The 12909-nt window shown below is 42.3% G+C and overlaps 1 protein-coding gene across 1 annotated transcript in view; it reads left to right on the top strand.

The window, feature by feature from the left end:
* Positions 1-2237: 2237 nt before the first annotated feature.
* SLC5A12 (solute carrier family 5 member 12) overlaps positions 2238-12909 on the top strand; it is a 32652-nt gene continuing 21980 nt past the window's right edge. The window contains exons 1-2 of the mRNA XM_065402305.1: positions 2238-2594; positions 4745-4810. Of these exons, the coding sequence (XP_065258377.1) occupies positions 2238-2594; positions 4745-4810 (423 nt within the window). The remainder of the gene's footprint in view (positions 2595-4744; positions 4811-12909) is intronic.

Here is a 12909-nt window from a genome sequence, read left to right as displayed (position 1 = left end):
ATATTAAACTCACATTGTATTTTGCCTTAGAAACTTTGGTACGTGGCCATTTCAGACCTTCTGATTATTATTTCTATAGCACCATTGGTGAGCACATTGCAACAGACAAATGCCTTAAAAAAATGCCTGAGATGAAATCTTGACCCCACTGAAGTCAAAGGCAAAACTCCAAGTAAATACGATCCACTCTTGGGATGCCCCTGTGGGAATTACTTGAACTCTGAGCCCAGGCACATAGGAGTAAGAGGCCACTGCACATCCATTTTTGTGTGTGTCCTCCATAGCAGAAGGATGGGAATGAGATGAGTACTGGTTTTAACTACCTACTCCTATTTGCTGTCAAGTGTAGCTGAGCTAGCAGGAGGAATATTGTAGTTCATTGCTTGCATAGCCTCCAACTCATCACCCAAAGCAAGAAAGAAGCAGGGGGAAGTACTGTCATTGAGATTTGTATCTCCAAATCGCAATACCTCCTAGGAATATTCCTGGGATGCTGCAGTGTACACTCCACCCATGCTTCAGCATTGTGGCTAAAGACACAATAAGCTATCTCTCCATTTGTAAATGAATCTATTTGGGTATAACCAGCCATTGTTTGCCTCTTGTAAAGATCGATCAACACACATTGAATCTAATACCACATGATAAGAATATGTAACGTACTTTTAAAGGAGGCATAATTTGTACCACTTGATTAATCAAGACATTGCCAGCACCCTTTCAATATGCAAAATGTCTTGTCCATGACTAATCTGATGGAATTTTGGCCCTTACTGTCATGTAGCTCTGATAGTGACTTGCATGTGAAGCAGGCATGATCAGCAGCTCTTTAAAGGGTGTCAATTCCCACCTGCAAAATATGAACTGAAATTCTCTTGGGGAGGGCAGGTCTTTTAACACTGGAGCTTGCCTAATACGAGTGGTGCCTTACGCAGGGTTCATATGTCTGGTATTTATAGATAAAATAAATTACACTGACCCAAGAGGCAACCTCCTTGAATTTTATTATGTTCAAACATATTTGCTCTAGAGCTGGAACACTAGATCTGATCTTCCTTGAACTTTGAGGAAGTTTTGTGATTCAGACTTATCTCTATAAATAAGATGGTGTGACACAGATCAGAGACGTTACCATAACTCCAGTTCTGCATCAAAGTCCTCTGGCCACAGATCTTCAGGGAAAAGGCTATAAGGATTTCTGCCTGGGAGACTGTCTTTGAGAGGTTTGGGCTCTGCACTTGGGGGAGTGGGAGGGGGCAGTCACTGGAATGGATGGCACTTTGTGTTGGAGATATTTTCTTCTTATTCTTTTTGTGCTCAGATTAATTTACTTTGATTTCTTGTTCTAAACACTATTCCTTAAGAAAATGTTCCCAGTTTGCCCATGGAAAAGAAATCACTGTATGCACACTGTAAGCCAGCCGGCACTATGTCCAAGTTCGTAGCTCCCAAATTAAAAACACCAAGCCGAGAGCTCAGATTCTTGAACCTGGGAACTGAAACTAGCTCGCTGGGGTTGAATGTGATAAATACACATGAATACAGAAGGTCACATCTCCAATGGCACAGAACAACTTCTGGAGTTTCCATTAGAGAACACACTTAAAAATCTCCTATTTGTGTAAGAATAACTCTGTGCTCTCTCTTTAGTGCACAAGAGCAGATTTTAGCCACATATCCCAGAAGCAGCTTTTTGAAAATAGAGCCCATTTACCACTCAGTTCACTTATATGTTCCCACACATCCTCCTTCCTTTTTTCCCCCTTAAATGATTTGTTTTACTGCCCTCATTTTATTTAAAAACCGCTGAGCAGTAAAAATCTGTATCTAGTCAATGTGTCTGAGTAATGTTTAACCTTAAATAAAAACTTGACAGATAAAAAGAATGTGAACTATTGAATCTATCTTGTTTCCATTAGTCATTTATTTCTCAGAGAGCCTGAATGCTTCCTTGGTACATACTTGATTAGTAGACTGACAAGCACATTGATAGGGCCAGGGTACAAATGTACATAGTTCCTTTAAAACTCTATCTAAACCAATTTCTTTTGAATGAACTGGATCAAAAGCTCATAGTTGGTCTTTGGATCATACTCTTCCTGCTTTTTTAATTTTTAGCATTGATAAGCTTTGGAAACATCTCTCTTATTAGGAAGGAGCTAATTGCTTCTGTGAATTAGATTTAGAAAAAAAACCCCAAACCCACCTAGATATCGGAGAATTATCCAGCCGGCACTATGTCCAAGTTCGTAGCTCCCGACATTAAAAACTTCATGGTGTGGGACTATGTTGTTTTCGCTGCACTCTTTCTAATTTCTTCTGGCATTGGTGTCTTTTTTGCAATTAAGGAGAGGAAAAATGCAACTTCAAAGCAATTTTTAGTAGGTGGTAAGCAGATGACATGCGGACCAGTGGCATTGTCCCTTACAGCTAGTTTCATGTCTGCAGTGACTGTTCTGGGAACACCAGCAGAGGTATATCGCTATGGAGCGCCCTTCATTATTTTCTTTATTTCATATACGTTTGTCATCATCTTTACTTCTGAACTTTTCCTACCCATATTCTACAGATCTGGGATTACAAGCACTTATGAGGTAAGTAAAATTGACACTATTATAACCAGTCTATTATGTATACGGACATTTCTAACCCAAATCTATGGTAAAACCTGTCTTTTGGGTTTTCACAGGGTATTTATTTATACTTTGGCTTTGAATAGCATTATAATAATAATAAATTATTTGTATTGCAGTTATGCTTAGGGTACCAATCTAGGATTAAGAGCCTATTATACTAGGCAGACATGTCCCAGGAGCTCACCACCTTGCTTAATACAGTAATACAAAAATAGGTTAAAATTGGTAAATGCAAATAAAAAAGGTATTGCATGAGGAGAGTGGTATAAATGTGGTTAGGCTATGTCTACATTGCAGTACGGGTATGCTTTGCAGCTCACGTAGATGTACTTGTGCTAGCTGTACTCTAGGCAGCTCACTAAAAACAGCAGTGAGGACACCATGGTGTGTGCTTCAGCACTGGCAGCACAAGCAAGTAGATAGCTAGTGGTGTGGGGAGCTGCTCAGGCCCGCTGGTGCAGGCTGCACTGAAACCTGCACCACAGTGTCAGCACTGCTATTTTTGGTGAGCTGGCTAGAGCCTGGGTACATCTAATAAGCTGCAAATCTCACTCCAAGCTATAATGTAGACATAGTCTTAGTCTCCATAAACAGGAAAGAAAATGCTATTCATGAGTCAGTATTAAAGAGGGGCTCAAACTGCTAAATTCCATTTCCGACCCCCCCAAACAACTAAATTCAGGGTTGTCTGATCTGGGATTTTGGCTCAGTCCTTGTAAAGCTAGGGACATTTACTGAGTGTGGATCAGATTTTGACCACTGCCAAAATTGGCAGGTTGAGGATCTGGACACATCTTTAGTGATTAGGTTAGGAAATATTAAGGGGCCTGTAGATGTAACTGAGGGAGTTGGATACCCCCGGTTTTTTGCTCCCTGTGCAATTTCCCAGCTGTTTCTGAAATTTCCTGGTATGATTGCTCAGCAGCTGTGATAATCAATTGTCACTGTGGTGTTATTACTGAGAGCACAGTGCACAGCCTCAATTATCTTTATGTCATTGGGGACACTGGACAAATTTTGGACAAGTGAGGTATTCAATAGTCAGTGGACTTAATAGAGGTCATGGGACATGTTCCTGTTCTTCACTACCGAAAGATTCAGTTAACAAAGGATTGGGTGAAATAAAGCCTCATGGGCCAATAAATTAAACCAAGATAATGGGAATGTTTGTACACAGCCACAGAGGTTTAAAAACAAGGAAAAACTCCATTTAAAAAACTGTGCATAGGCATTTTGAAACGTTTCATTGCTAGGTTAGGAAAAGTTCAGATTGGAAATCTGTTCCGGTCACCAGAAGCAAAGTAAGCAAGGGCACTTTCCCTAATATATTGGGCTAATAAAAGATCAGAGTCAAATTTTCCTCTCAGTTTCATCATTGCAATTCGATTACAATCATTGGGGTCATTTCAGTGTAAACGAGAGGAGAGTTTATCCCAATGAATGCAAATAAAGATGACAAGCTTAAGAGTAACAACAGAGAAGCTACTCAAGTATCTTTGCATGAAGATTTCTAAAGATAGAAAGTCCTTGGAATCTTCTGTAAATAATGTGTGCTGGGGAGCATTCTATATGGTACGTAATTCCCCGGAAATTATGGATGGGTACTCAGAAGTTATTAAGGGCAGCAGTGTCCTTAATCAGGCAATTTGAGTTTATCCTGATGATTTGAGTGAGTGAGTGAATGAGTAGATTTCTACAGAAGCCAATCAAGGTTTTCCTAGTTAGCTTGCAGATGTCCCCAACTCTCCCCCCCCGACATAGCTGGATGCAGCATCAAAATAAAGCACTTTTTCCTTTTCTGATTTGCCTCTGGATTTTTCAGTCTAGTAATCAGGTAATGGATAGTTTTAGTTCTACCCAACACACTATTTTAGATACTTATGATTATGATACTTGGCTACTTTAGATTAATTATGAGGCTTCTTAAAATGTAATTTTCTATAGCTGCAATGATCCTGCTATCCTGTTCATTAGTGATGATAGCAGTGTTAGTAAAGTCAGTGGGACTACTTGGGGAGTAAGGTGCTATTCAGTGCTAATAAGTGGATCATAATCTGGCCCAAATGTCACAGATGCTTTTCACTAATTGTACTTCTCATTTCCCCCAGTATTTGGAGTTAAGATTTAACAAGTCTGTTCGCCTTGCTGCAACACTGATCTACATAGTGCAGACGGTAAGAAATGTCTTTGTGTCTAAATAATCTTTTGTAATATATTTACGTAGAAAAGCTCAGCTCAGATGAAGCATCTGTTTGCAGTGAGGTCCTGTTTTGTTTTGTTTTCTTTCTAAGGCTCAGAGAGGGTGAGTGAGTTCCCCGAGGTATAGGGTTGCTAATTTTGGTTGGACATATTCCTGGAGGTTTCATTACATGACCTAATCTTTAATTAAAGATTCATTTTTGCTTCCTGGAGACTCCAGGACAATTCTGGAGGATTAGCAACCTTACTGAGGTACTGTACTGAATCAGATAGGCTCACCTGGGATTGGACTCTATAAGTCTCCTGGCACCCAGTCCTTTGCTCTGAGGAACTCTGAAGCCACATGACCCCTTTCACCAGAAGAACACGAGGCCTCTGCAGTCCAGTAGTGTAGTTGCTTAGCTAACTGAACACATTCTGGCACTAAAGCTTTTTATTGGATTGCTTGTTCCTCCCCCTCACACAGCACTGGCCTGACAGTTGTAAAGCGGTTGTGAAGATCGCTTGAAGGCACCAGCTTATTTAAACTCCTGTCTGTCATCTCCCCTCCAGCAAGCTCCTGCCCTCACCAGGACACTCCTATCTCTTCACCTTAGCCCCCCACTGCTTTCACCCTTCCAGCTCCTTCCCGTTTAAAAACAAAAGTCTTTATGGCTGCTGCCCCCAGCACCATCACTTTGACCTCCCAGTGGACACAATTGTGCACCCACATGGTTCAAACATTCTTGCTCCAATCTCAGGAGGGGTTATTTTTTTTTCATCTACTTTCTCTCAAAGGCAAGTCAGTCACTTTCAAGTCCACTTCTTGCGCAGTCAGAAAAACAGACTAAAATCACCTTTGTGGTGAACTTAACAACACATCTCTATGCAGCCAAAGGAGGTGCATTTCCAGCACATGGTCTCTTTTGTTACAGAAATCATCCCTTCTGCACATTTCCGGCAGACAAACTTGATTCTGCTGTTTGGCAGTTAGCAAAGTGGTTGTTTTAAAAGACTATTTTTGACCTCTGAAGTTTCCTGGGTAGCCACCTTTATTTTTCTTTGAAAGATTTGTAACACAAGCTCATAAAAACAATCACTCAAGCTAAATTTTCCAAAAGATAATTAGTGTGATTTGGTTGAGATAAGTAGGTAGATTCTGGCTCATGCTCTGACCTCTTTGCATCTCTCTGATTGCAAAAAGTGGCAACTACCTATCTCATAGAACTGGAAGGGACCTTGAAAGGTCATCAAGTCCAGTCCCCTGCCTTCACTAGCAGGACCAAGTACTGATTTTGCCCCCGATCCCTAAGTGGCCCCCTCAAGGATTGAACTCACAACCCTGGGTTTAGCAGGCCAATGCGCAAACCACTGAACTGAGAATCCCTCTGGTAGTTAGCTCAGCTCATTTGGGAAGAAGGCTAAAGGCGATTGATTTTTTTTTCTTTAACAAGATGACCCAGTGCATGTACATATTCAGGATTCTAAGTCATCCACAACTATATGTGAATCACATGAATACAAAACAATATATATACACAATACAGCTGTGGCTATGAAGGAGGACAAGGACCATAATTGCAGCTGAGCAGCTTGCCATCTGGTATTTTCTCTCCAAAGGTACACGCTAGGAACCTCAGCTATATTTAGAACAGTGCCTCTGTTATAGGACTGAAGTTTAGTGAAGTACTTTACAAAACTAAATTAACCTCTTTAAGATGTCTTCCCACTTTTTAGTAATCCAACAGGCTGATGAGGAAATGAAACTAAGGCACTTACAATGAATTAACTTAGGTTTTCAAAAGCAATCATCAAAACACAGTCCCTGAATGTCACTGAATTACCAGCAAAGGGTAAAATTCACCAAGGTGCAAGGTTCTCTGCACACTGTGAGCAGTACAGAGAAGCTGTGCAGGGATGGTGGGCCTAGGGTGACCAGATGTCCCGATTTTATAGGGACAATCCTGATTTTTGGGTATTTTTCTTATATAGGCTCCTATTACCCCCCATCTCCTGTCCCGATTTTTCACACTTGCTATCTGGTCACCCTAGGTGGGCCAAACAGCCAATACACCAGGGCTATTGTATTTCCTATGTCTTGCAGAGATGACACTGAAACGAACGCACTGAGGAAGCTGTTGGGAGTACAGGCATGTAACACTGCTCTACAGCCAAAATGCTTCTGAAATAAATGTAGTCAAACTTTACTACTTCTGGGTCACTGAGAACGAAAATGATGCTTAAAATTGTTGATTGGCTCTAGTTTTCAAGATATGCTATTGGGTCAGTATATATGACCCTTGACTTGGGAATGGCGGAGGATAAGTGAGTTATAAAGGGAAGGGATCTCAATTTAAACCAGAAATGACTAAAATACATCTTTGACTGGATCTATGAATAAATCTATGACTGGGTTTGGACAGTACTTGCTTTTTAGGCAAAACAATGAATGATGCAATCTGAAGCTGGTATTGCGTCATACATGATATGAATTGCATCATGTTATTCCTAGAAGTCATGGATGATGCAATCATAACGAAGCTTACATCACTCTGCTGAACAAATTGCCCTATATCAGCTCTAGAAATCATACAGTGTCGTGCTCTCTTATTTGTCAGTGTTTGATTTTGCAAAGGGACACATTTCTGTTTAGCCAAAGTGAGCAGAGATGCCTCGTACTTGTGTGAACGGTGCAGATAACTTCTGCTATGTTTTGTGAAGTGACTTTTGGATCACAAAAGCGCAGTATAACCACTATGGTTAAGAAAGCCTATCACCTTTATTTTGGCTGCAAAATTGGAGATCAGGACAAGAGGTGGGCCCCACACATATGCTGCAACACTTGTGCAACAAATCTTCGCCAGTGGTTGAACAGGAAAAGGAAATCTATGCCTTTTGCAGTGCCAATGATTTGGAGAGAGCCAATAGATCATACCAGCAATTGTTACTTCTGCATGGTGCCTCCAGTTGGGAAAGGTGTGTCAAAGAAGAAAAAGTGGACTGTGCATTATCCAAACATTCCATCAGCTATACGCCCAGTACCCCACGGAGGAGGACTGCCGGTTCCTGATGCACCAGAATCATTCTCACTTGAGTCAGACGAGGAAGAGGAAGAGGATGAAACTTCTGGTCCTGAACCATCAATGTCACAGGACCCACATTTTCTCCCATCCTCCTCCTCTGAACCACACCTCATAACACAAGGTGAACTGAATGACCTTGTCAGGGATTTGGAACTGCCCAAGAGTAAGGCAGAGCTGTTGGGCTCCAGACTACAGCAGTGGAATCTCCTGGCAGGTGATGTTAGGGTTTCCATGTTCCGTGACCGTCAAAAGGATCTTGTCCCATTCTTCTTCATGGAAGGTGATCTTGTAGCCTGCAACAACATCGATGGTGTGATGGCAGCCCTCAACATCGTTCACGATCCAGATGAGTGGAGAGACTGTTCATTGATTCATCGAAGACGAGTCTTAAAGCTGTTTTACTGCATAATGGCAATGTTTTGCCATCAATTCCAGTTGGTCATGCAGTCCATATGAAGGAAACCTAGGACAACATGAAACAACTTTTGAGGTGCATAAACTATGACCAACATCAGTGGCAGCTTTGTGGCGATTTGAAGGTTGTTGCTCTCTTGCTTGGTCTGCAGACTGGATACACAAAGTACTGCTGTTTTCTCTGCGAATGGGATAGTCGTGCAAGAGATTCCCACTACATCAAGAAAGATTGGCCACTCCGACAGTCATTGGAGCCTGGGAGGAAAAGTGTTCAGCATCCACCACTTGTTGAATCAAGGAAGATTTTGTTACCACCCTTACACATCAAGCTGGGTCTGATGAAGAACTTTGTCAAGGCCATTGACAAAACACAAGCAGCTTTCAAGTACCTCCGTGGAAAATTTCCAAGGTTAAGTGAAGCTAAGATAAAGGAAGGTGTCTTTGTTGGTCCTCAGATTCGTGAACTTCTTCGAGATGATGCATTTGACCATGCACTGCGTGGCAAGGAAAAGATGGCATGGAAAGCCTTCCAGTTAGTGGCAATCAATTTTCTCGGAAACAACAAGGCAGACAACTACAGGTTGTTGGTGGAAAACCTCCTCAAGGCATACAAACGCCTTGGTTGCAACATGTCACTAAAGATACATTTTTTTGCACTCTCATCTAGATTTTTTTTCCCCCACCGAACTGCGGAGCAGTGAGCGACGAGCACGGCGAGCGATTTCACCAGGACATTGCAACAATGGAGAAACGCTATCAGGGCAAATGGAGCCCATCAATGCTTGCAGACTATTGCTGGACAGTGACAAGAGATGCTCCATTTAATGAATACAAGAGACAAGCCAAGAAGCGCCGAGTAGACACTGAATAGGACTAAACTATGTACATAATAGTTTTTTGCCTTTTGTTTCATAATAAATTTTATTTATATAACCCTTTTGCTGATTTTTAAAGTGTTACATAAACAGGACAGGTGAAATATTATCATGTAAAGCAACCATAAACACATGAAAAGACCTAGGTTTCCAATTTATGATTAAAACTCTACTATCTACACAATATACATAGACATAAAATGTAAAAACTTAAATATCTTAGAAACAGTAGCCAATCAGTTGTTTTGTCATATTTGAATTCAGCACATCAAAATACATAATAAATAGCACATTTTATCTCTGAAGCAGACGACTTCTCAAAAATTGTAGACCAGTGTAATCTGTGCATATCAGATACATTGCCTCCAGTTACTTAGTAGGAGCAATAAGCGCCAGCTACTTCAACCCAATAATCTTGCTTTCTCCCAACAAAAAGCCTATGTAAAATCAGTCAGTGCAAGAGGTAGGGGAGAATTTCAGTAAAGCTGTAATATTTTTTCAAATCCATACTGTTTCTGTGAAGATTGACCTCTAATCAGAGCAGAGATAACAACTCAGGGGAGTAATAACTTAACAATACAGTAATACTTAGTAATATATAGCACCCTATAAATGCTAACGACTTTATAAACATTGACTCACTAGTCCCCACAGATTGCCCCCCCGCCTCCATGAAGGAGGTTAATAAATAGTAACATCCCCATATCACAGATGGGGAAGCTCAGACACAGAGAAATGAGTGCAACTTGCCCAAGATCAACACAGTGAATCAGTGTGAGAGCCAAGGTATAGATACAAACAATTCATAGAATCATAGAATATCAGGGTTGGAAGGGACCTCAGGAGGTCATCTAGTCCAATGCCCTGCTCAAAGCAGGACCAATCCCCAACTAAATCATCCCAGCCAGGGCTTTGTCAAGCCTGACCTTAAAAACCTCTAAGGAAGGAGATTCCACCATCTCCCTAGGTAACCCATTCCAGTGCTTCACCAACCTCCTAGTGAAAAAGTTTTTCCTAATATCCAACCTAAACCTCCCCCACTGCATCTTGAGACCATTACTCCTTGTTCTGTCATCTGCTACCACTGAGAACAGTCTAGATCCATCCTCTTTGGAACCCCCTTTCAGGTAGTTGAAAGCAGCTATCAAATCCCCCCTCATTCTTCTCTTCTGCAGACTAAACAATCCCAGTTCCCTCAGCCTCTCCTCATAAGTCATGTGCTCCAGCCCCCTAATCATTTTTGTTGCCCTCCGCTGGACTCTTTCCAATTTTTCCACATCCTTCCTGTAGTGTGGGGGCCAAAACTGGACACAGTACTCCAGATGAGGCCTCACCAATGCTGAATGGAGGGGAATGATCACGTCCCTCGATCTGCTGGCAATGCTCCTACTTATACAGCCCAAAATGCCGTTAGCCTTCTTGGCAACAAGGGCACACTGTTGACTCATATCCAGCTTCTCATCCACTGTAACCCCTAGGTCCTTTTCTGTAGAACTGCTGCCTAGCCACTCGGTCCCTAGTCTGTGGCAGTGCATGGGATTCTTCCGTCCTAAGTGCAGGACTCTGCACTTGTCCTTGTTGAACCTCATCAGATTTCTTTTGGCCCAATCCTCTAATTTGTCTGTATCCTATCCCTATCCTCCAGCGTATCTACCACTCCTCCCAGTTTAGTGTCATCTGCAAACTTGCTGAGGGTGCAATCCACGCCATCTTCCAGATCATTAATGAAGATATTGAACAAAACTGGCCCCAGGACCGACCCTTGGGGCACACCGCTTGATACCGGCTGCCAACTAGACCTGGAGCCATTGATCACTACCTGTTGAGCCCGATGATCTAGCCAGCTTTCTATCCACCTTATAGTCCATTCATCCAGCCCATACTTCTTTACCTTGCTGGCAAGAATACTGTGGGAGACCGTATCAACAGCTTTGCTAAAGTCAAGGAATAATGCGTCCACTGCTTTCCCCTCATCCACAGAGCCAGTTATCTCGTCATAGAAGGCAATTAGGTTAGTCAGGCGTGACTTGCCCTTGGTGAATCCATGCTGACTGTTCCTGATCACTTTCCTCTCCTCTAAGTGCTTCAAAATTGATTCCTTGAGGACCTGCTCCATGATTTTTCCAGGGACTGAGGTGAGGCTGACTGGCCTGTAGTTCCCCGGATCCTCCTCCTTCCCTTTTTTAAAGATGGACACTACGTTAGGCTTTTTCCAGTCATCCGGGACCTCCCCCGATCGCCATGAGTTTTCAAAGATAATGGCCAATGGCTCTGCAATCACATCCACCAACTCCTTTAGCACTCTTGGATTCAGTGGATCAGTCCCCATGGACTTGTGCTCGTCCAGCTTTTCTAAATAGTCCCAAACCACTTCTTTCTCCACAGAGGGCTGGTCATCTCCTCCCCATATTGTGCTGCCCAGTGCAGTAGTCTGGGAGCTGACCTGGTTCGTGAAGACAGAGGCAAAAAAAGCATTGAGTACATTAGCTTTTTCCACATCCTCTGTTACTAGGTTGCCTCCCCCATTCAGTAAGGGGCCCACACTTTCCTTGACCTTCTTCTTGTTTCTAACATACCTGAAGAAACCCTTGTTACTCTTAACATCCCTTGCTAGCTGCAACTCCAAGTGTGATTTGGCCTTCCTGATTTCACTCCTGCATGCCTGAGCAATATTTTTATACTCCTCCCTGGTCATTTGTCCAATCTTCCACTTCTTGTAAGCTTCTTTTTTGTGTTTAAGATCAGCAAAGATTTCATGGGTAAGATAAGCTGGTCACCTGCCATATTTACTATTCTTTCTACACATCGGGATGTTTTTTTCCCTGCAACCTCAATAAGGATTCTTTAAAATACAGCCAGCTCTCCTGGACTTCTTTCCCCCTCATGTTATTCTCCCAGGGGATCCTGCCTCTCAGTTCCCTGAGGAAGTCAAAGTCTGCTTTTCTGAAGTCCAGGGTCCGTATTCTGCTGCTCTCCTTTCTTTCTTGCGTCAGGATTCTGAACTCGACCATCTCATGGTCACTGCCTCCCAGGTTCCCATCCACTTTTGCTTACCCTACTAATTCTTCCCTGTTGGTGAGGAGCAGGTCAAGAAGAGCTCTGCCCCTAGTTGGTTCCTCCAGCACTTGCACCAGAAATTGTCCCCTACACTTTCCAAAAACTTCCTGGATTGTCTGTGCACTGCTGTATTGCTCTCCCAGCAGATATCAGGGTGATTGAAGTCCCCCATGAGAACCAGGGCCTGTGATGTGGTAACTTTTGTTAGTTGCCTGAAGAAAGCCTCATCCACCTCATCCCGCTAGTCTGGTGGTCTATAGCAGACTCCCACCACGACATCACCCTTGTTGCTCACATTTCTAAACTTAATCCAGAGACTCTAAGGTTTTTCTGTAGTTTCATACTGGAGCTCTGAGCAGTCATACTGCTCTCTTACATACAATGCAACCCCCCCCACCTTTTCTGCCCTGCCTGTCCTTCCTGAACAGTTTATATCCATCCATGACAGTACTCCAGTCATGTGAGTTATCCCACCAAGTCTCTGTTATTCCAATCACATCAAAGGATTTAAAACTATTAGTAGCAGCAAATTATTTTAACTGAACAAATAGGAAAAGATGTGTGGAAGGTATACATGTTTGCTTCTCAGGAGACTTTGTTTTCCAAACAAATTCTACTCATTTAATATTAGCAGTCCAATGGAGTTCAATATTTTACTTCTCTTTT

Source organism: Emys orbicularis, chromosome 4 (assembly GCF_028017835.1).
Source record: "Emys orbicularis isolate rEmyOrb1 chromosome 4, rEmyOrb1.hap1, whole genome shotgun sequence".
Classification (NCBI taxonomy): domain Eukaryota; kingdom Metazoa; phylum Chordata; order Testudines; family Emydidae; genus Emys; species Emys orbicularis.
This window is presented reverse-complemented; position numbering and strand designations above follow the sequence as displayed.